Genomic DNA, 24,908 nt, shown 5'->3' with positions numbered 1-24,908 from the left:
AAATCTTTTGGAATACAGAATGTCAGACCTGCAAGGGAACTTTGAAAACAGAATGTCAGATCTAGGAGGGACCTCAGGATAAAAAAAATGTTTAATCTGGAAGGGCCTTAAGGATCATCTTGTGGAAACTCCTGAGGTTGACAGCCAAACAATAATCATCACCATCATTATATATGGTTCTTTGAGATTTGCAAAGTGCTTGACACATATTCTCTCCTTTGATATCCACAACATCCCTGTGAGATGGGTACAGATGGGGAAACTGAGACTGAGTCACCCAGGCTTGTACTTCAGGGTCTTACTGACTTCACATCAGAGCTCAAAGAGCACCTGGAAATTGACTCTGTATGATCTAAGACACCTGTATGTGGGCAGGTCAATTCTTCCGGGCCCTTGCTTCCGAGAGCCCTGATTGCTTTCATCTGGGAATATGAGGTTCTAAGAGGGCCCTATCTGTCTCCTCTTGTGAGAATAAAACACCTAAGAATTTTAAATCCTAAGAGCCACAACAGCATTTCTGTAATCAAGTGTTCAAATCTTCCAGAATTTGAGAAAAGAGGAAGTACCATGTATATATATATTCTCACCTGTCTTCTTCCTCCTATTTCTTGACCATGGCTTACCTTCAATTACTTGAGACTCAAGAAGATGGAGGACACCTGGGTAGATGATTGACAATTCCTTTAACTAGGGGTGAGAGGGCTGGAGGCGAGCCTGTTGACTGGGGTCTATAATAGGAAGCCTAGGACCTTGTCTCTTGGCCCTGGCTGCTAACAATTTCAGAAGGCTTTTCTTGAAGGCAAGGAAACATGGCGTCCTGGCAGGGAGACTTGGATACCCAGGGAGCAAACTTGGATACCCAGGGAGCAAACTTGGATACCCAGGGAGCAAACATGGAGAGTGGGCAAGTCCCAAGTAGGGAGCCTGAAATGGAAGCCCCAGAGAAGGTTTACACTATGTCTTTGGAGCGTGTCATTAAGGCAGTGTGCATAATTGGCTCCACGGTACTGATTGATGTCACAGGGTAAGAGAAAGGGAGCTTCCCTGGACTGGGAGCCCGTGTGTTATGTTACTGTTGCATGACCCTAAAATGTGTTTGTTCTGAGGCTGTTTTGGTGGTGAGGGGAGAAGGGGGTCATGGAAAGAAGTCCAAGCTACCTGTGGGATCAGTTCTTTCCTCCCTCATGAAATGAAGGCACTTCTTTTGGCTCTGACATTCTGAACCTCTCCGGAGCTTTGGAGACGTAGGCTATGTTGGGCCTTGGGGTTCTGATGATGATGTTCCCAGAGCTGTTTGAGGCAATAGGACACGGGAGAATGGGCAATGGATTTGGAATGAGAATCAAATCTACCCATAAACCTTTGAGGGAGGACCAAGGCAAGTCTAGGGGGAAAAATCCAAGTAGGAAATTGTCAAAAGCTTCTAGTATAGCCTAACTTCCTTTGGGAGGCAGTTCCTGTTCTGGGCTCGGGGTCAGGATGGACATGGAGAACTTGGACCTGAGAGATGCTTTGAAGATGGAGCTGGGCCCCCTCTATTGACTAGTGAGGGAACAAAAAACCAGAGATGGAAGGGATTTCTCAATTATCTGTCCTGCTAGTTGAGGAGCCTGTTGACATTAGCACCCAAATCTCTCAGCTCCAAGCCCACGGTTCTCTTCCCCCCCCCCCCACCAAGCACACTGTACTCATAAGCCTTATGTTCTGGGGGGTTGGGGTTTTTGTTTTGGTTTTTTTGCTGCCCAAAGGCTTGGGGGAATGGTAGAGAATTCATACACGACTCTGCCTGCTTAACTGGGTCTCATTCATTGTTTCTGATACTAGGCAGGCCCCTGATGGTTATAATACCTTTGAAGCATCGGCTTCCCCAGGACTCCTTTTTCATGTAAAAGGTACAAAATTTAACTTTGGCTCCGGACACACCAGCAGATGGTACCTGCACCCTTCTTGTGAGCTCAAACTAAACGCATTGGTACCCAGCTCTACGATGTTTTCAGAATGGGTGAGTTTATGATAAGTTGCTCAAGTCATGGGGAATACTAAGTCCTACAAATCTACCTGCCAAGAGATACAATGTCCAGGTCAAGAGAAAAGGATTCTCCCTGGACAGGACTCTGGAAAGACCCAGAGGTCCTGATATATGTGAGGAAGGAAAAGTAAGAATTCTGAGGGCAGAAATCTATCTGAGAATGGAGAGCATCCTCTTCAAGGGCACGGAGATAAGCAATGGACTGTCATCCCCCCCCACCTAGGAACCATCAACTGGGCCAGTTTTTTCTGAAACATAGGGTATATGCAGAGGAATGATGAAGCTAGAAAGGTTATATGGAGCCGGGTGGTTCTAGTAGCCCCATTGTGATGAATCTGGAAACTGGATTACCCCATCTCTGAAATTCTGGTGTCTTTACAGGTTAGAATCACCTACTTTAAATATGGGGAGGAATGTTCCAGCCTTGTGGCTCTGATGAAAGTCACCTGTATCGGTGAGTAACAAGCTTAAATGGGATAGAGAGAATGGGAAATAAGAAATGTATTGCAAACACAGGCTTGGCTTAGGCAGCCTGAAGGAAGGGAAGGCAGGGCAGGGGAAGAATTAGCTGTAGAAAGCTTTGGGTCCAAATTGGGAATGTCATAGTTGGTTAGTGCCCCTTTTGGAGGGTGTCGGAAGGAATAACTAGATTCCAAGCCCTTGTTAAGCACTGGGCCAAAAGGAATAGTCTCTGTATGCAAGAATCTTGTGTTCTAATGGAGAAAGACAACACATAAAAGGAAGCTACAAAGTAGGGAATGGGAATGAGGATCTTTGCATAAGGACATAGGGTTGTAATTCCAGAATATAAGAGGCAGAGCTAGGAGCAGAAGGTAGATTGACTGGCTTGGGTCTCTGCCCAAAATGGAAGCATCCCCACTCCTGGAAGGGGTGAGGAAAGCCCAAGTTACTGAAAAAAGCTCCAGAGAGTGACTGGCTTAAGGAATTTCATTGAAGCCCAGCTGGAGAAAAAAGGTTGGCCAGCCTGAGCCCATCTCAAATGAGAGGAATTCTCCATTAAAGAAGGGACTGGCAAGGTGGATGATAATTTCCAATAGTCCCTATAGCAATAGGGAGTAGATAAAGTTTAGAATGGTCAGGTCATCGTACTTTTCCTCAGATGACAACTCCTTCAAAGATATTAGCTTCTTTAGGCTATTCTGCCTCATAAAACCAGAGAGTGCAAGGGAAAAGGTTACCAGACGAGTCTTTTTCTGGAAAGACCTAGGGAATTTTAGTGAACAGCAAGTTCAATAGGGATTCAACTATATCATGGATTAGCTTTTTGGCTCTAGAAGCATAGGAAGGCAAATAGGGGGGAAATATAGAATATTTAACGGTTAAACTGTTTATATCCCTAGATGAGAAAATGATATCTCTAACTCTTAAAATGTATCTGTCACTGGGACTGAGGGGGACATCTTATGGACTGTGCTTGTGAATAGACTTTCTGATGTGATGATATCAAAGAAAAAGATATTAAGGGGCGAGAGATCTATACTGGAAAAAAGAGGAAAGGGGAAGTATAATGGGAAAACTACCTTACATGAAGAGGTGCAAAAGACCTATTACAATTGAGGGAAAGAAGCGAGGGGAATGAGCATTGTCTGAAACTTGATCTCATCAGTTTGGGCTCTAAGAGGAAATCTTAATCACTCAATTGGGTATAGAAATGTATCTAATTCTATAAAGAAGTAGGAAAAGAAAAGGGAATAATAGGATAAAAGGGTGGGCAGATAGAAAGGGAAAAGGTAAAAGAAAGGGGTAAGGGTTGATAGAAGATAAGAATGGGTGGGGCAGGTAAAAAAAACTCACACACATAACCGAGGACAGGGTGGAAAGAACAAAAATATATACAAGGATGAAAATAGGATAGAAGAAAATACAGAACTGTTAATCGTAACTGAATGTGAATGGGATGAACTCTCCCATAAAACAGAAGCAAATAGCAAAGTGGTGATGTTATAGGAAACAAGGAACTGGTAACCAATAGCCTATTTTCCCAGTATAACAATATAAGATGAGACCAACTCCTCTACTAGGAAATAGGATATTTGTGGGAAGGTTGAGAGAAGAGAAGTTTTGGAACAATCTCTGTGTACAATATTAATTGAGTAGAAGAAAAAGAAAAGATTGCCTTATAATAAGGAGGACTTAGTTGAGATTGTTATTTCAATCATGTCCAACTCTTCATGACCCCTCTGGAGGAGAGGGGTTTCTTGGCAAAGATACTGCAGTAGTTTGCTATTTTCTTCTCCAGCTAATTTTACAGATGAGGAAACTGAGGCACCTAGGGTAAAGTGACTTGCCAGTGTCAGAGTTAATAAATGAAGTTAGATTTGAACTTTCTTGATAAATCTTTCTTATTCCAGGCCCAGTACTCTATCCATTGAACCACCTAGCTGTCCCTTAGTTGAGATTAGATAATGTAAACTGGGACTGGGTTATGATTCTCTAACTGTTCCTCCTAGGAACAGGGATGGAGGAGGTTGAATGTAGTGGTACAAAGAGTTGGGCTTGGTAGGACAAGGGAGCAAGGTATTTGAGAGCAGTAGGCAATGTAAAGTTGAACTGAAAGATCAAAACTGATTTTGAATAATGGCAGAGCAAAGATGGTGGCTAAGGAGACAAGTGATGGGAGGTGGAGGGTGAAGAGGGAAACGGGTCATACTGAGGATGAAGAATAAGTATAAGAGAAAATAGGTACAGATAAGAAAATCTTGGTCTGAAAGAAGTTCAAAATTCTTGATTGTGGAAATAAAACATTTGTGAATGATGATGAACACAAGTGGGGCTAAAGTGAAAGTGGTTCCTGCAAGTGATTAGGCTTAAGGCTGAACCATGAAGCCTGGAGACCACCAACACATTTCATCCTGCTTGCCTCAGTTTCCTCATCTGTAAAATGAATTGGAGAACTCTTCTCCCTAAGTGGGAAGGGAATACCACCTATTTGTGATAAGGCAGTCTTTTTCTCTTCAGCCTTACTTGATTCATATTGTACATAGCAATTATTTCAAAACTTCTCTCAACCCTCCCACAAGTACTTTTTATCTCTCAGCAGATGAGTTAATCTCATCCTATACTGGGAAAATAGATTATTGGCTACTAGTTCCTTCTTCTCTTTACCTGGGATAGAGGGGTCAATTGATAACATGGAAGCTTTATTAATTTTTATTTTTTAATAAAGCTTTTTATTTTCAAAATATGCTTAGATAATTTTCAACATTCAATTTTGGAAAAACCTTGTTTCAAATTTTTTTTCTTTCTTCCTCCATCCCTTCCCTTAGATATAAAGTAATCCAATATGTTAAACATGTAAAATTCTTCTATACATATTTAACATCTAAGTTTTGGATAGTATGAGCTCCAAAGGATAAGAGACTACAAAATGATAGTGGTAAAGGGAAGGCCAGGGGAATAGGAGATTACAAGAAAATCTGAAGGAATCTTGCATTATATACTAGATTAGATGAGGTGTGAATTATAAAACACTTTGCAAACCTAAGGAGTTCTAGAACTACGAGCTATTTTTAAAATGACATAGTGACCTTGAATTTTGAATCAGAAGGCCCACATTTCAATGCCATCTCTTCTTATGGTAGAAACTTTTACTTGTCTCATTTCCAGTTTTCATATCTATAAAATAAGATTGGGCTAGAAGGGACCACAGAATTCCTTTAATTTATCTTCCTATACAAAGGCAAATTTCCATTGGGTACATACAAAAATTTTTCCAAATGATTTGCACTACCCAAAATTAGAAAGGACAGTCTCAAGAACTCCGTATCACTTTAGGTCTTCAAATAAGAATGTCAAGAGGATTCCTGTTCAGGTACAGCTTAAAGCCCAATCTGTATAAAGTCTCTTGCTGTTCCATGACTTGGAGGCTAAAGAGACTCTCAATATATGGAGCCTTTGGGAAAAGTAAACCTTTGGACATTCCATAGCCTTATTCGAAGGGCGGGTTGGGATGTCTGCTCACTGGGAGAGTGTTCTTGGAGCAGTCCTGGACTGCTAGTCACCCCTCACTATCCTTTGCTTCCTTTTCCAGTTCTTTCTCTAACAGGGGAAAAGCGCAAAAAGGAACCTGAAAACAAAAACAAGAAAAGGGAAGAGAAGAGAAAAGAGTTGCTTGAGGTATAAGGGCTGGGGCTCTTAATTCAAGTACAAATATACTCTGAAGGGAAAATTCCAAGATTAAAGCTTCTGAATCTTTTGTATGTCCTGTATCTCCTCGGCAGTTTGAGGCTATGAATCCCTCTCAAAGTATGTTTTTAACTACATAGAATACTTGGAAATTATATCGGAATCCGGTTCTCAAAAATAACTCTTTGAAAAAGTCACAAACTCGGGGCCTTCCAAGTTTAGAGCCATATTGATGGAATCCAGGGGGGGGGGGAAGGTCAGCAAGAAAAATGGGTAGATTATTGGGCTTTGGACCCAGAAAGGTCCGTGTTTCAATTCTGCCACTGAGAACCAATGTGTATATAACTCTAATCGGCTCCTTTGGCTCTCAAAGCTTCCATTTCCCAAACCATTAAAAAAAAATGGGGCTCATAATGTCTCTAGTCACTTATCTTGTAGAATTGATTGGAGGCTCGGATGAAAGATGAAAATAGATATGTGGTATCTTAAGTTTCAATAGACTTTGAGATACTCTATATTTGTCCAAAAAGGAGGGTTCTTGGAGAAGAAAGTCAGTGGGAAGGGAACAGGGGGTAGGAAAGAAACTAGTCAGATCAATTACTAGCATATCACTAGGTACCAGGCATTGGTAGACAAATACTATTATTCCTATTTTAAAGATGAAGATACTAAGGCAAACAGGTAATATGACTTGTCTAGCATCACACTGCTAGTGGGAGTCTGATGTTGGATTTGAAAAACAGATTCCATAATTCTATATGTTTACAATCAAACAAGTATGAAACGATCTTTGCTAATATTGAAAAAACAAACATATATCAGTCATTTTATGACCTTTGAGGAAGAGGTATCCAGGATCTGAATAAAAGGAAGGCAAGTAATATTTGAATATTCATTTTTTAATTATTGAGGGTAATTAAGGATTAATTTCTTTCATTTCTATATTCTATATATTAAATTCTACTTTTGAGTTACCAGCTAGATTTTTTAAAATTCTGAATTAAAATTAGGCAAATTCCAGTCAGCCATGCTGTATACTCGATGAGTTGTAAAGATTTGGCTTCAAATCCAGCCTCGGACATTTCCAACGGCGTGAGCCTGGGAAGTCACTTCACTTCTGTCCCTCTGTAAAATGAGGATAATGTTTCCTGTCTCCCAAATGTGCTTGGGACAAGACAAATTTTTAAATGCCTGTTAATACCTTCCCCTTTCCCAATATATAGTCTTTCTGTCTGTCCAGGCAGATTTTTTTAAGGAGGATGCATTTCTTGAGTCTGGGGTGAGGTGGATCTCTGGAGTCTGTTTGTCATTTCAGAAAAACGCCCAAAACTCCTGGGATGGGCCCATCATGCTTGTGAACTGTAGATGTAACAATGAATACCCACCTCGATTCGATGATCAGGAAGAAGAAATTCTTTATATAGATGGTAAGTCAATGCATCTGCCATTCAGGGAAGCCCAACCCAAGGGCAGCAAAGTGAATTTCTTCTTATTTTATTTATTTTATATTTCCATTATTGGGAAATTTATATTTAGTTTGGAGATGCTTCTCTGTTTCTAGAGTTACTCCTAGTCTAATCAAATATCAACAGTGCATTAATTATTGTGCTGGGATTAAAAAGTCAAAAATGAAAATCCTGCCCATAAGGAGCTTTAAGCCTAGGGAAAAGAACAATGCATCCTCAAATAAGAAAATTCACAGAATAGATTTCTTTGTACATTTGAGAGGAGAAAAAATGAAGAAGCCAAATTAGTAATTTAGAGCAGGTGTGGGGGAAAGGTCTGACCTTTGGGCTGCGTAAGGCCCATGAAATTATTTGGTCTAACCTGCCAAGACAACAGATAATGATGAGCTGAAAGCACAAGAACCTGTCACTGCTAGAATTCTATAGGTTGGTAATTGTGTATGGCCCCTGAAGGATATAACATCCAAATGGCCCTTGGTAGGAAAAAAGCCTCTGATTTAGAGGCAGCTTGGTACACAGTAGATGGGCCCTAACCTTTCTGCCTTCATTTCCTTGTCTGTATAAAAATGATAACAATAATATCACTTGCTTCCCATGGTTGTTGTAAGTATCAAATGAGAAAATTTATAAATTTCTTGGCAAGTCTTAAAGTTGTATATAAATGCCTACTATTTAAGGAAAAAAAAATCTACCATCACAACTAATAGGTTTGTCATTGATGTTTTCAGCCTAGAGATAAAAATGCATTCTTTACCCAACTTTGAAGCTGACAAAATGTCAATAGATTCTCTTTCATATAGCTCAGGAGCCCCCAATAATCTAAACAGTCTATGTACCTTACCCATGGCCTCCTCTCTCTCATTTCCATAATGAAGCACACAGAATAGAAGCAGCTATGATTAACCAAACTTTAGATAAAGTAATATTAGTGCTAATTAAATAGAAATATAAGCAAACTTTGAATAATGTAAGTTTAATAAAAGCTCTCTAGCCAGGTGAGAGATGCAAGAAAAAACAACCGTTACCTCTATAGCATTTTTACAGGTGAAATTCTCTACCAACATCCCTTCTCCTCTGCCAGATTACCTTAAGGCCCTAGCAGGTACTTCAAGGAACAGAATTATATATAAGGGTGGAGCTAGTTTAAGAAACAAAACAAAAACTCTCCCCCTTGGTTTTCAGTGGATCAAAGACTGAGCAGCCATGGAAAGTTTGTGTTGTACATTATAAATCTTCTTACTAGCTTTTTCTCTTAAAGCTCCCCTTCTTCCAAGCTTTCTTATGCTATTTCAAGGATACTTTCAGTCACTAAAAGTCAATTTCAGGGACACCCCAAATTCTTCATTTCTTTTCCTCCATGGACATGGTTGGCTGCCAAATCTTGTCTTTTCTGTAACTTCACTATTTTGCATCTGTTCCCTCCTTTTACTTGGCTGCCACTTTAGTCTAGACCTTTATTATCAATGGCTAAGTAATAAGTCTCTTTTCTGATTTTTTTTTTCATGCTTCAAGTCATCTTCTCCAACTCATCCTCTACACAACCCACCAAAGTCATTTTTTTCTAAGACACAAAACTGATTCTTTCCCTCCCCTAACTTAATAAATTCCTAGGTTTCCTTGATTTTCAAGATCCAATATTATTTCACCTTACTATTTTAAATGTTAACTTCTATATACGTTTATGATATCGCACATTTTGATATCGTACAATATACAATAGCATATTATGTAACTTGAATGTGTGCATATATAGGATATGTGAACAATTTATCCCAAAGATAAGAGTGATCAAGAGCCTTGGAGATGGGCTCTAGAATATAATGAGTGAAAGAGACTGTGAAAGGTTGGAAGAATCGAACAAAAATTTACATGCTCTCGTAGACAGTTACTGAGATTGCTTGGGCAGGGATAAGTGATTACTGTAGATCCTATCACAGGTATGGAACTGGAACTGGAACTTCCCTTTAGAATCCCACCCATCTTACACTTCTGAAATAGAGATCCAGACAAATAGAAATAATTTGCTTAAGGGAGCACAGGTAGTAAATTAGAGATAATATTCCACTGTCTGATGTGACATCCCCATGCACGAGGGTAAGGACCATGCTCTCAAAGCTGACAATCTTGATGGCTCGAAGGTGGGCTTATATATTACAGATGGAGCCCTCTGGAAATAGACAGTGAATCTTGTGGGGGAGGGAGAAGAGTCCCTTCCCAAGGTTAAGGTTGGGGATCTATGAGCCCTCCTAATAATTAAGGCCATCTAACAATGGATTGCCAGGGACAGCCAGATGCCACAGTGGATAGAGCACCAGCTCTGGATTTGGGAAAATCTGGCTTCAGATGCTTAACATTAGCTGTGTGACCCTGGGCACATCACTTATCCCCCATTGTCTCACCCCCTGAGGGGAAAAAAATTAATAATGCACTGCAGCTACTCTTGGAAAAAATGAGTTCCCTATATTACATAATATTCAAGTACATGCTTAAGACCATGGAGGGACATATTTGGATCTTCAGGAACTAAATGTTTCTCTTCCTTCCCAAGATGTTAATCGACTGGCAAAAGTATTCCTGGACATACGTGCCCCATTTCAGTTTTTCATGACTCATCAAATAGTTATCAGTTGCACTCATCCAGACAAAGTGAGACTCTTTGGATCTGAAGGTGACTATCCTTTTTGTCTTTGGGACCCAACATGGAGCAGTAGGGGGAGGAAAAGAGAGAGGGAGAAGACGTGGCTCCCAATGGAGGCTTGGCCACTCGCTACTGGGAGTGACTTTCTCCGGCTCAGTTTACCTACAAAATGGAGGTAGGGTAGACCTCCAAGGTTGTTCCTACTGGGAATTGAAGACCCTGTGATCTAGGGAGGTGGGAGTAAGAGGCCTGTATATGTGCTGATAAATAAGAGAACTAGTTGTGGTTCTGGCAAATATTTCCTCCAAGGAACCCTAAGCTTTATACAAAAAATAAGAGAAAAGCGATTATAACTGGTTCCTAGGAGAAACCTACCATTGGTAATGATGGAAGAGGAGTTAAGTCAGGGGGATTTACAGGAGGATTTAAGACCATTTTTGTAAGGCATGAAGAGGCAGAAGGCAAGAGTAGTGCAGAGGAGAGATCTGGGATCCAAGTTTCTCAATTCAAATTTGGTCTCGGCTTTTAGCTGTCTCAGAGTTGAGGTTGTTTTTTATTGGGTTCTTTTTGACTCAAAGCTATCATAACTCAATCATTGTTTTAAACAGAACATCAGGAGTTCAGAAAAAAAAAAAAACCCAAAGTGAATGAACTTTGATCACTATTGTAATTTACCCCAAGCTGAACTTGGTATACAAGTATACCTGGAACTGTCCTTCTAATCGGCCTCTTTTTTTTCCTTTCTCCTAGGATCCTCCATAAATGTTCATTACAAGTTGGTACTGGGGCCAAATAGACCTCGCCATACCATCAAACACCTGAGATACCGAGAAAAGCGGGTATTTTATGTGGAAGCACTTTGCTTCCCAGATGCTGACTTCTCTGGGATGATTTCTTTCACAGCCTCCCTTTTGAACACTTTCCGTAAGGTATGTTTGGAAATGGGCTTAGCAGTGGTGGAGGCTGGTAAAGTCTAGAGGGCAAGAAAGAACCTCTATGAAGGGTTGGGGAGGGCGATGGTAGGATTGAAGAAGTCTTCCAATATGTAAAAAATAAAAAATTCCTTGGAAGGGGCAAGAGAGAAATGGGAAGGATGGATTGATTCAGCCTCCAGGGAATGGGAATAATGGTCATTCCAAGTTGGAAAGGACCTTGGCAATTACTCCTAGTTCAGCCCCTCGCCGTAGAGATAAGGGAGCAGAGCTTCAGAAAGGGGCTCTGGGTCACTCAGCTAGGAAGTGGCTGAGTAGAGATGGGAATCCAGATTCTCTAGAACCCTAACGGTTAACAGCTTTCTAGTTCATTAGTCCTTTCCTGCCTCCCCTAGAAAGAGCCTGAGTATCCGATTTACAACGTAGGAGAGGCTTTCCGTGTGGCTCCTTGGATCATGCTTTCTAACATTCAACCACCTGTAGAGATCTTCGTGACCAGGTAAGAAGGGACTTCAAGAGACTACACTGAGCCTCTAATGATTGCTCTTCCTCCTGCTCCGGCCTCGGTCCCACAGCTCTCTGAGCCAGTGTATGGGACAAAACTTTCTAATTCCCCTACTACTTGGGACTGTGTTATAAAGGGAACACTTTGCTTAGGTCAAACATATACATGGATATTTGTATACCTAAGTACAGGGAGTGTATATTCCCCACCTTCTTGAGAATTGGGACTGTTTCTCATCTCTAAAGCCCTAGTAACTGCCACTATCTGGCACTCGTGAGCCTAAATTTTGAGCTATTTTGCTGCTTCCTCTTCTAGCAAACTGAAGAAATGGCCCTTGCGTCCGTGGAGATTTTGGAGGGACAAAGAAAATCCAGTGCGTATCAAGTGGTTGACGGGCCAGTCGAGGCCGAAACTGGACAGAGACAGAGAGAGAGAGCGAGAGAGAAGCAGGTCTGTTCTAGGGTTTGGAGTCTTCTCTGGGTAGCTCGGTGACTAGCTCTAGGCTTGTCTTCCCAAGTTCAAATCCAGCCTCAGACACTTGCCAGCTGTGTGATCTTGGCCAGGTCACTTTGCCATGTTTGCCTCAATTTCCTCATTCATAAAATGAGATGGAGAAGGAAATGCCCAATCACTCCAGAACCTTTACTGAGGAAACTCTGGGGAGGAAAAAATGAGGAAGGGAAGTCTTTTTCTTGAAAAAGAATCCTTCTTCAGGTTATAAGTCATAGGAGTCCCTCCCCTTGCCCCCCCAAATCCCTCCTTATGATTTGGGTAGGATTACATCCTGTGGTTCTTTGCTTTCTTCCAGACTCATACCTGAATCAACTTTCATAAAAACCATCTCTAACTTTGCCCATGAAGCTAATTGTGACCTGACTTTCTGTCCCGATGACAGGATTCGTCTAGAGACGTGGATTGGGGTAACATTAATGGGTTGAAAAGCCTAGATCTAAGCGCTCCTCCATGTCCTGATGGTCCTGCTCTCTTAGTTAGGAGGGACAAGAGACGGAGGTGGGGAAGATGTATGCTGGCAGGGCTACTCCCTGCATGATGAGTTATATGGGGCAAGATGGGCTTGGTTCCTAGCTGAGATCCGTGGGGGATGTGATATTTGTATGTGTGGATCTGAAGTTCAAATAACAAGAGTATATGTAAGTCATAGGAATTCTGCTTATCGTGACGGATTTTCTTCCAATAGTCCCAGGTATTTGTATGCAGCATCTACATCTAAAAGTTTGAAAAAATTGAGCTTTATAAAGCAACTTGTATAGCAATGAAAAGAACATTAAACTAGACTCGTGAAGACAAGTACAAATCCAGTTTTTAATATTTATTAGCTGTGTGATCCTGGGCAAGACACTTCAGCTCTGCTTGCCTCAGTTTTCTCAATCTATAAAATGGGTATAATAATAGCAGTGACTTCCCAAGGTGATTGTAAGGATTAAAGGAGATGGTATTTATAGCTTAAAAAAACAAATACTGGGTGTAGTGCCTGGCCTTTAGGTATGTAAATGCTCTTTCCTCCCCCTTCCCACTTACATGAAAGAAGCAAGGAGCATCCTTGAAATTTGAATCCTGGTCTCCTAATTCTTGCTCCAGCTTCTTCAATTTATCATTTGTTTTCCAGTTATGGTCAACTCTCTGACCATATTGGGATTCTTTTGGCAGAGATACTAGAGTGGTTCTGCCATTTCCTTTTCCAATACCTCAGGAGGTATTGGCTCCCCTCCTTGGAGAGCTCCAAGAAGAGGCTGAATGTTAATGTGTCATTCTAATAAGGATCTTTTTAATGTGCTTGGGTTGGGTCCTTCTGAATCCCCAGCTCTGGATTTTCATAAAGTGTCCAAGGCATGGACTATCTGACACATCTTGCCTTTATGTCTTTGGCATTAAATATATACTCAAATATACAAAGAAAACTCAAATATTTCCAACCTAGCTGTCCGGGGTGGGGGAAACACAGTGATCTCAAGACAAATAAGTCGTGTAGGAGGAAGGCTGGCTTGGTGGGAGAACAATTACTTGAATTGGAGGTGCTAAAATTTTGGCAGAGAGCCCAAGAGGCTGTTGGGAGACTAGAGACTAGTTTGTGAGACTAGATTGCTCAAGTGACTTCTACCTCTAACTGCTATGTGAAATGGGACAGTGGCTTCTTTTTTCCTCCTTCCCAGAAAGAGGTGGCGATTGGGTACACCCAGAGTCCTGAATGCCGTTTTCCTGTTATGCTCGATACCCCTTGCAAATGTGATCTCAACTTCGTGTTCAAAAAGAATCTGGTACGCGACTCGGTTGAGTGTAGTAAGCCCCAATGCTGTTCCTCCAAGCCTATCGTGATGAGGTCAAAAACCTTTACTTGTCCATCATTTTTCTGTTTTAAAGAACTTTCCTTTATCTAGCACTTTGAGGTCAACAGTGTTCATTTTTCTCTATTTTATACATGAAGAAATTGGAGTTCTAGATTGGGGAAAAATGTGACTGGCACCCAGTGGTCAGAGGGAGGACACACGTGAAGCCAGGTCTCTTGCTTGGTCCACAGCATGGTGAGAGGGAAACTGAGGGGAGAACAGTCTCAGATAACTTCAGAATTTCTCTTTCAACCAAATACTGGGCTGGATATTACATTTTAGGAAAGTCACAGGAAATAGTTGGAAAATGTCCAGAAAAGGTGATTAGAATGGGGAAAGAACTATAGATGTTTAACTTGGAGAATGGAGAAAATGGGTCAGGCAAGAACAAGATGGAAATACTTGATTTTTCTAAGGCTGGCAACTAAAAGAAGCTCAAATTGCTCTATTTGACTCCAGAAGTCAAAACTAGAAATGATAAAATATGTTATAAAGGAAAAAAATTGTGAGATAAGAAAATTTTGATCAACAATGAGTTGTTGAAAAGTGGAATGATATTGCCTTGGGAATAGAGAGTTCCCCATCCCCAGACGCCTTCAAGTAGAGGCCAAATGAACACTGTCAGATATATTTGTAGGAGGAAATCCTGGCCACTGAGATTAATCTCAGAATTCGAAGCATTTTTCTAATTTTGAGAAGGTCTGTCTGTCTATGACTGTGTCTATGTCGATTTTTATCTTAATTTTGCCACTGACTAGTTATTTTAGAACAAATCAACAAATCTCTTTAGACCTCAGTTTTCTATTTTTCTATAAAGGAATTTCAGAAATCCCTAGCTTTGAGGTCCCCTTATAGTTATGACTCGGCCTAACAGATTTACCAGATCCTGGCCCCCATTGACCAACAGAATCATGTTTTTTGTTCAAATATCTTACACTGACTTTTCTCTAACGGGGCGGGGGGATGGAACTTTTCCCAGTCATCGGTCTTTGGCTACGTGATCCATGAACGGGAACGGGAAGATGATGATGACCTGGATCTCCCTGGGTTCCTGGCAGTCAGCCCACCAGTCACTGCCCACGGCATCATTTATCCTTTGGGCAGGATTCTGATTGGCAATGGCAGCTTGCCCAGGTGAGGAGGAATCAAAATTAGCTGGCATAAGGAATATGAAAATTTATTCTTACTCTTGATGGTAGTTGATCATTTATATTCAATCGGTTTAAAAACTGTATGCAAAGCACTTTGCTGGGGAACAATCGGCAGGCACCGGGCTAAGAGCTAGGATATAAAAAAAGAAGCAAAAGCAGCATGGTAAATATGGAAATCTGTTTAGAAGAATAGCACATGTTTAAAATTGGATTGCTTGCTTTCTTGGGGAGGAGAAATTTGTAACTGAGGGTTCTGCAGGATGAATGTTGAAAATTATCTTTGCATAGATTTTGAAAATAAAATAATATTTAAAAAAAAAAAAGAAGCAAGATTTCCAGCCTTCAGGAAGTTCACAATTTAATGGAAAGAAGATGAGAAAATAATGGTTGTTCTGGTAGGACTTGTACCATGAGACAGACTGAAAGGCAACCTAACTTATGGCAAATGTACCAGTGCATACAAGTTTCCCCAGTAAGCATTTATATGATTTCTAATAACCTCATCTACTCGGCATTTGTTAAGCTTCTTAAGATCTATAAGGTATTCTTTAAGCATAGAAAAGGAAACTGTTTCCGGCTTCAAGAAGCTTAGTTATTCCTTCCACATCACAGGGATTTGAAGCATTTCACCCCACTTCCTATCCCTGATGAGACAGATCTGATCTAGAAAATCTCAGTATAATTTTCTCTCTACCAGAGAAGTCTGAAATTTTTTTTTCTTTTACAGACTGTTTACAATATCTTATTGTAAAATTTGGGTTGATATATAATATTATACATTTTTTGTGTGCTTCTCAATTTCTAACCTTTTTCTAGGTCATCTGCTGGCCTTTATGTGGCTTCCGTAAAACTCCTGAAAAATTTGCCAACCTGCAGTATATCGAAACTGCCCTGGGGAAAGTTGTGATATGGAAAGGGATACTTGTATTTTTCTACTTATCTCAAGAGAGTAGGGAAAAGTTGATTTGGAAAAAGCAATTTTAAATCGGGTTTTTATAGGATATTGTTGTGATAGTAAGAAAGAACATTAACCTTGAAGTCAGAAGACCAGAATTCAAATCTTCTGTCATTTTCTGTGTTATTTTAGGCAAATCTGTTTATTTCTACAGGGTTTAACAGTTCCTTCCTGTTTTCTATAAAGGGAGGGTTTATTGTCATTGAAATCACTTCCAATTCTGAATCCTATAAACTGATGGTCTTGGAATCCAGATTCTAGAAGAGAAAAGATCTTCTGAAGCCAGAATAGATCTTGGAGGTCATCCTAAGTATGACTCGCATCCTTACTTTCTCAGCTGAGAACTGAGACCCTGAGAAGTAAAGTCAGGGTTCAAACCAGATCTCCTGATTTTTTTTTTTTTTTTTTTTTTTTTTTTTTTTAGATGCAGCATAAGAGTTCCCTCCTGTATCCAGGATTCTCCCATCCAAATTAAAAAAAAAATACACTAATGACTTAAAACTCAAGTTTCCCTCTGAAATTTTTTTGGTTTTGGTTGTGGTTTTGGTTTGCGCAGAGGTTGAAACTTATAGGTGTGAAATACTGCATATATTATCACTTGGTTTATGTGTTGTTTAATTCTGTATAATTTTCTAGTCTCTTTTCTCTTCCTTTCCCCCTCCTTCACAGAAAGTCGATTTTAGACATGGGTTCGAGAATTAGTAGTTCTATGAATCCCAAGAATCGCTGAAGTCTTTCAGCATCCTAGAAAATCTTCTAGGATTATAAATGGCAGAAGGTACCAACCTGCATCAGTAGCTGTTTCTTCCTCTGGGTGTCTCTAATGCCAATGAAAGAACAAGTCTGGTCTCTATTTCCTCCTAATATTATAAGAAACTTTCCCTCTGGGAAAGGGAGAGAAATAGAATATTCAGTGGGTAGTGGTAAGAATAAAAAATGGATTTTTTTTCCTTTAAAAAACACAAAAGGAAATGTGCCCAATGATGAATTGTGAGTTGAAGAACTCCCGTGGTAGAATCCAAGAGAAGAATTAGCTATGAGCAGCCGGGTCCAGGATCCCCATCCTCCTATCCCTGCCCTCCTTCTCCTGGTTACCTCCTACTTTACTTATTTGTATTAGGGAGAACATCGCAGAAGTGAATCGGAGGTTGCGGAGTTTCATCTATGCTCAGAATATACAACACCCCCTAGAACTCTTCTCTGAATGGCTGCTGGAGGGCAACGTGAAAGAGTTCCTGACCTTCGTCCCTGCCAACGATAGACAGGTAGAGGGTGGGAAAGGTCCCACCCCAGACCAGGAGTCCATGGGAAAGATGGGACCTGACATAAGTCTGAACTATATTAGAAACTAAATGGGCCTGAAATGAACCCCCAGACATAGGAGAAAAGGAGAAACTAGTGACCATGTCCAGTGGATCGTGATTGTGGGGAAGTTAGCTTAACCTCTTGGGTTCCATATCCCACCATCTGTAAAATGAATGTTGGACCCAAATGGCCCTTGGGCCATGGATGTGTTACCCCTTCATTTGGGCCGGTCACCTCAAGCCACCTGCCCTTCTGTAGGGGAAAGCTCTGAATATTAGGATATATTAGGAATATTCACCTCCCAGACTTGTTTTTGATCAAGTTGGCCAGCATCCCCAGAGAGGACTTACGCGGACTTCTTCCTTAGGTTATCCCATCCACAAACTTGAGCTCCTAGTGTGTAGCAACCCAAGGAACTGCATCAGAACCTAGTGACCCTCCCCTTCCCCTAGTAAGAGCGGCTGGTGACTCCATCCATCCTCTCCGTCTTCAATAAGCTCCCATCCCCTGAAAACCTTGGCCATCCACAAATGATCTTTCGTTGCTCTGTCCTTTGTCTCTCTAGGGCTTCCGACTACTCCTGGCTAGTCCCAATGCATGTTATGAGCTATTCAAGAGGAGAAAAGACGAGGCTATGGGAAAGCCTCTGTGTTAGACAGAGTGGACAGAAACCTGCTCTTTTATACAGGTATCCCCCTTTCTCCGAGCCCCCTTATCTTGGCCAACTCCATTTGAACCACAACACGAGCTCTCCCAGTACAGTCACAAGCACAGGGCGGTCCTAATGTGCACTTTTACTTCTTGCCTGAATGCTATGAAGTCAGACAAGCATTTATTAAATACCTACAGTATACCAGGTATTGGGGGACACAGACAGGAGAAATAATCCCTGCCCTCAAGGAGTTTATATTCCTATAGGAGAACACACACACACACACACACACACACACACACACACACACACACACACACACACACCTTCCCTCTCTCAAGACTGTTTATTCTCATCACCTTGTTTTGCCTTCCCTACAGAAAGGGTGAAGATGAGTATCAGTGACATCTTGGCTGATAAATTCTTGAGGAGGCAGAATGACTATGCACAGGTATTGGGACGGATGGAGGAGGAGGACTGGCTGGGGGGCTCCAATCCTGCCTTGCTGCCATTTCTGGGCTAGGGCCCAGAGAGCTCACTAACTAACCTTTAGTCCCTTTACCATAGTCTAGAATTTAATCCTCTCTTCCCAACTGTATTCCCTGATATGAGATTGACTTGGGATAAGAGTTTGAAGATCAAAGCTAAAAATGGAGTTGGAAACAGATTCCACAAATGTGAATTGTTTGCTATAGGAATAGGGAAGCTTGTTGTTGTTTTCCTTTCTTTAAATAAAGTTATTGCCTTTCAAGTTAAGGGCTGGAAGTCAGGAGAATGGGGTTCAAGTTCTTGGCCTACCACTGACTTGCCATATGATGTGCCCATGTCCCACTTCCTTCTGGATCCCTGCATCCCCGTTCATTAAAATGAACAAGTTAATGAAAAGGGAGAACATTCTACAATGAAGAAATTGGAATAATAATTAGGAGTTATTTTGCCCAACTTTGTCAAATTTGATAACATAAGTGAAACAGAATACCTACAAAAATAAACAAGTTAGATGAGTTATCAAAGATCTTTAAATTCTGACAAGACAATGATGAGTCTGCATCATTAAAAAGGAAAAAATCCCTACTTGAAACTCGAGAATTTGGAAGAATGTAGAATTTGAAGTCGGCCTGGATTTAAACCTTGACTTTCCTAGCCTGTGGGCTTCACCTCTAAATGAAGGTTGGTTTAGGTGACAAAGGTTCGCCCTATGACGTTTTTTTTCTTCTCTCCCTATGTCAAGACTTGTATCGATTGGAACCGAAGGGTGCTAAAAGCGGAACTGGGTCTCTCAGAGAGAGACATCATTGATATTCCCCAGCTGTTTCGCCTGGGCTGGGTCAAAGATCCCTCCACCCAACAACAAGTACTCCGAGCAGGGCATCTCTTCCCAAACATGGTAAGGAATATGGCAGGGACTAGGTCATATTTGACATTTTTCCCCCCTGAGGCAGTTGAAGTTAAGTGACTTGCCCAGGGTCCCACTGCTAGGAAGTGTTTAGTGTCTGACTACGAGGTAAGATTCTGGCAACAGATCGGATTTGGGAGTAAATACAAGAAAGGAATCGAAGATAAAAGGGAAAACCTTAAAGTAGGATGGGAAGATCTGGGAATCCTCAGCATGGAGGTTATAGATGAACAATGGGAGCCAGTGGGATCACTGAGCGAGGGATGGAAAGGAAGGAGTGTGGAGAAGGTCTGGGCAAGAGCCTGATCTGAAATGCCCCATAGGCAGCTGGCGAGATGGGACCAGAACCAGAGGGGAGACACTGGGGATCCAGAGGCAGGCGCCTATGCTAAACACCCACTGTTTGAGGGTGGGACACGAAGACCCAAGAGAGCACTAGAATGGCACTCGGGTGCTTATCTCCTGGCAGTGGGTGACCTTTCAACCCTTGAAGCACCTAAAGTTTTCCCAAATATCTGAGTTCAGATTTGAACTGAAATCTTGACTCCAGCCTCGGCTCTCTGTGCTGCCTCCAGCTACCGGCCAAGCCCAAGGAATGGGAATGGTTAACCTGGAGAAGAGTCGAGATTATTCCATCCATCCTCAAAACAAGAGGCTGATTGCTTCTGTACTGGACCAGAAGCCTTATCTATGGCGGGCAGAGCTATTAAAGGGGGCAAACTTGGGCTTGATATGGAGTGGTGGGTGGGGGCTGAGGCAGAAGGGAACCTCTTGCCAACTAGCTGTTCAGGGCGGGAGGGCTTGCTTATAGGGTAGCGAGTCCCCCCTCACTGGGGACTGTCCACTTTGTTAGGTGGGTACTCGTACAGTTTGGATTAGATGGGGATGAAGGGAGGGAAAGCATCTTAAGTGCCCACTATATACCGGATGCTGTGCCAAGTGCTTCAAAGACCTCATTTGAGCCTCAAAATAACCCTGGGGGATAAATGCTATTATTCTTATTTCAAAACTGAGGGAACCAAGACTTAGCCAGAATTATATAACCGATGTTAGGACCACCTTTGAACTCCGTTCTCTCTGAGCCTGCGTTAACTGCAGTGGATAGAGTGCCAGCCTTGGAGTTAGGAGGGCCTGAGTTTCAAGTTGGCTCCAGACATGTGTGACCCTGGGCAAGTCCCCTAACCCTTTTTACCTGTTTTCTCCTCTGTAAAAATGAATTTGAGAAGGAAATGGCAAACCACTCTGGTATCTTTGCCAAGAAAACCTCAAACGGGCTTGGACATAACTGAAAAATACTTCCTGACTCCAGGCCCAGTATTCTGTCCACTGTATCACTACCTACTTCTAGAATGGACACTTCCATCTCCAACTCTGTGTAGCTAGAATAGGTCTTCCTTTTAGAACTTTCCCCCCCCTTAATGTTCTGCTACATAGACTATCTCATTTATAGGGGATTCTTGATCCCGGCTGCTGATGATTTTTCTTTTTTTTTTTTTTTTTTTTTTTTTTCTTGCCATAGTTGAATATGATTGTCCTCGGAACTAACCTTGGGATCCCCAAACCCTTTGGGCCCTTAATCAATGGGTTCTGCTGTTTGGAGAAAAGGGTCCGGAACCTGCTGGAGCCATTGGGCCTGAACTGTCTGTTCATTGAGGAGTTCTTTGGTCATCAAGAAGATTGGGGAGATGCTTACTATTGGATCAACATCGTCCGGAGGCCATTGAAGTCCAAATGGTGGACTGTGATAACATGATGGGTCCTTTCCTGCTCTCCTCCAGGGTTGGTGACGGGGCTCTCTCCACCATCTAGTCATCTGGTTGATCTTGGCCTATAGTGAGTCAAGGGCAAAGTCTCTTCTGCCGATCTGTAAGGGGGTGTAGTCTCTGCCTCGAGGCACCTTAGATTGTAGCATATTTTGTGCCCTTTATTCTTCTGGTCTCCTTGTCCTGGCCATTTTATGGCAGGGAGAGCAGCTAGTAATCCAACCCAGATGTGTTTCTTATGGCTCAGACCCTGGCTGAGAATTTGAGCAAATATCCAATAAAATACCTATTTCATCCAAGCAGTAGCTTCTTCATTATTTATTATTTCTTTATTACCCTACTTGGTACAGAGAAGAACATTATATATTTAAAAAAAATAATAACGTGTATAATTTTTCTCTTCCTTAACAGCATCTATTCCATTGGTGCAAGGAGGGAACACCCACAGGGAATGTGAAACCAAAAAAAATAAACATAATGGAAGTTGCCAAGGCAACTCTTATTGGCAATGCTATGGAGATACCAACGTACTCCATCATTAAATAACTCCCTGTTGTAAGATTCTGCTGTCATCCAAGGGACAAAGTAGTTTTCCTTCTGCCCAAAGAGACCAGGATCATCTAAAACGTTTAGTTTATACATTGGAGCTATTATAGCTCTTCAGTGTTGCATACCCCAGACAAATATCTGGACAATTAGCCTTTTTAATCTTCCGAATGCCTTTTCTCCTGGATGTCTTAATTCTTATCGGACAGTTTGACTCTATCTCCTGCTACTATGCCATAGTTATGGTCCATATAAGTCATAGGCTAGATGGAATTGGAGACTTTCCCCAGCTTGTCTACCTATAACTTGTTATATTCCTCAAGGTAAATAATACTTGCACTACCTCCCAGGCTTTTTATAAAAACGAGAGTTAAAGTAAGATTGGACATGGGTAAATATTCCTAATTTTCAAAAAAGTGGAAGAGACCAGAGTTACTCTGATCCCTGGGAAAATTTTACAATGGATCCTTAAAGATGGATACTTGATGTCTAGAAAGAGGGATGATTATAAAGGACTGACATGATTTTGTCACAATCTCTCATCTCATTGCTTTTTTAAATTTTAAGTTATTAAATACTACTTAAGTAAGCAACTTAATCTAAGGGAAGTGCTGGTGGATAGTTTAAATTTAAGTTATTGATAACTGATATTCATGCCGTTTTTAGGGCAAGAAATCAAACTTGGGTATTTCCAATGAAGTCAGAATGTTTCAATGTTCATCTGATAACTGTTTGTTGAAGAGATGAAAATATTTGGATTAGACAACACTATACAGCAAGGTTTGGAACTTGGGTGATAGTCTCAGAATAGTGATGACATAATAGGGAGTTCCCCAGGAATCTGTACTAAGCCCCATTCGGACAAATATTTAAATAAATTGTTTAGATAATGGTACGCATAATATGCTAATAAAAATTTTAGATGACACAGACAGATGACGCATTGGTTGACAAAGTCGACCAAAAAAATCTTGGCAGGAAAGGACCACAGGATTAGAGCTGAGGGGGACCGTGGTCCATCCCCTCCTTATATAGACAAAGAAACAGATTTAGAAGACTTAAGTGACTGGCCCATGGTCACAGCTGGTAAGTGTCAGAGGCAGGATTTGAATACACTTCTTGACTCCAAGTCTGACACACTAACAAAAGTGTCCTGGAAGACAGAATAGAAGCTTTGAAGACCCAGTGGAAACTACATGTAACAATAGCATTTCAGGCACTGTGACCATGTGGCCAGATGTTAGTTTGAAGATGGCACTAACATACTGGCCTGTTTGTAGGATCTTACCCACGGTACTCCATCTCCCATCACTGAACCTTTGCCCTGGCTGTGTTTCCCCCCACCCCTGCCGGTATGGGGAATACTTTCCTTCCTTCCACTCATTCTCTTAGAATTTCAAGTTTCCCTTAAACTTGGCTTGAAATTATTGCCTTCTATGCATCATCCACCATCCCCACTCCCATCCAGAATTCCTTCCCATATGATTTTTGCATTAAGATCATGGATTTAAAGACGGAGGGGTATTACAGATTTTTAAAAATGGAGAAGTTCTGACTAGCCCGGAATCATAAGACTAGTAAGTTCTTGGGGCAGGAAATCAAATTTGGGTGTCTAACTTGGTCAGAATGTTCCAGTGATCTATCTCCTATACCACCGGCTGCTTTTATTCGGCATACATTCTGTCTATGCATATATTTCAATATAAGATCCTTCAGTGCAGGGTCTGTTTTACTCCCATATTCATATTCTCCCAAACTTAGAACAGGGGAGCTATTTAATAAATGCCTTATTGATCAATGCCAGGACCAGAAAAAGGCATATAGCCTGACCACCCAATTCTACTTATTATTACATTTAACTCATCACTACTCTGGAAGGTAGGAGCTTATCCAGTTTACAGAGAAGGAAACAAAGGCACAGCAGTTAAATTTAATAATTTAAATCTTTATTATTAAGTCTAATTTAATAGATGAGGAAAATGAGAATCAGAAATTGAGATCCTATCTCAAGTTAACAGAGCCAGGACTACACCAGACTTTTAGTCATACCTGCAGAGTGCGCCATGAAAGTATCTTTGGAGGCCTGAATGAGACAAATGAGGGGAACTGTTGCTGAGACACAAGAAGGGTAATGGCAGTTAGCATCCTTGGGGCGGGGGGCGCAGTCCATCTCTGGGCCGTACTCACTACTCTGGTCTTCCAAGAGAGTTTTTCTTGAGGGCTTGGGGTCTTCCCTTACTTTGCAGGGCCCTTTTGGCCCACCAGTCCTAGGATGACAGTCCCATTCTGGCAGAGTTCCTGACACTTCTGAAATCATCATCTTGAAGTTAGGGAGAACCTTACAATTCTTCAATTCCAGATTCATCATTTTACTAAGGGAACAGAAAAGGCCAGTGATATCTCCTTAGTTTCGCAGTGGTGAGGAATTAGCACCCAGGTCCTTTGTCTACACTGCCAGCAGCATTCTTTCAGCCTAACAGCAACTTATCGACTTGTTCTTCTCAGGCAGGATTAAAGTCAGGAGTTAGTGGGATGTAGATCTTTCAAAGGAGAACTTGTACAGAGCTTGTCGAAACAACTCGAGATCAGAAATGTTATCTAAAGTGGCAGCCCAGGACCTGAGATCAGAAAGAAACCTTTAAAATCACATTCCCAGGACACACCAGGTGGGGGCTTGCACTGATGGATGTTGCCATGACAGTGGCAAGGATGCTGCCCAGGCAGGTTGACCTCTGGCTGCTCCAGGTGATGGTAGAATAATTAATTGGTCTTTATCAGGCCTTTCCCAAGCCCAAATACAAATAACATTGAAAATAACAGCATCCCATCATTATATCATGTTGTAAAGTTTACATTTCCCAACTATTCCCAAACGGCTATCAAACTGTGCACACCCTTTGACCCAGCAGTGCCATTACTGGGTCTGTATCACAGGAAACTCATGATCTCCTTAATGAATATTGATGATAAAATCTTAAATAAGATATTAGCAAAAAGACTTCAGAAAATCATCCCCAGGATAATACACCATGATCAAGTGGGATTTATACCAGGAATGCAGGGCTGGTTCAATATTAGG

The 24,908-nt window shown here is 41.4% G+C and overlaps 1 protein-coding gene across 1 annotated transcript; it reads left to right on the top strand.

Annotated features, from left to right (window-relative positions):
- The first annotated feature begins 712 nt into the window (after positions 1–712).
- On the top strand, positions 713–21,423 carry LOC141564078 (protein-arginine deiminase type-4-like). The gene is given in 18 exon segments (XM_074306098.1): positions 713–1,024; positions 1,825–2,002; positions 2,411–2,483; positions 6,081–6,166; positions 7,491–7,602; positions 10,190–10,309; positions 11,030–11,208; positions 11,607–11,710; positions 12,032–12,166; positions 12,525–12,636; positions 13,888–13,992; positions 15,041–15,195; positions 17,288–17,432; positions 18,038–18,095; positions 18,098–18,160; positions 18,505–18,575; positions 19,356–19,511; positions 21,040–21,423. Coding segments are annotated over 18 exon segments (2,301 nt in total). The 5' UTR covers positions 713–809; the 3' UTR covers positions 21,274–21,423.
- The last annotated feature ends 3,485 nt before the right edge of the window (positions 21,424–24,908 follow it).

This window comes from Sminthopsis crassicaudata, chromosome 3 (genome assembly GCF_048593235.1).
Source record: "Sminthopsis crassicaudata isolate SCR6 chromosome 3, ASM4859323v1, whole genome shotgun sequence".
In the NCBI taxonomy this organism is placed as follows: domain Eukaryota; kingdom Metazoa; phylum Chordata; class Mammalia; order Dasyuromorphia; family Dasyuridae; genus Sminthopsis; species Sminthopsis crassicaudata.
Note: the sequence above shows the minus strand (reverse complement) of the source record. Positions and strands in the feature narration are given on the sequence as shown.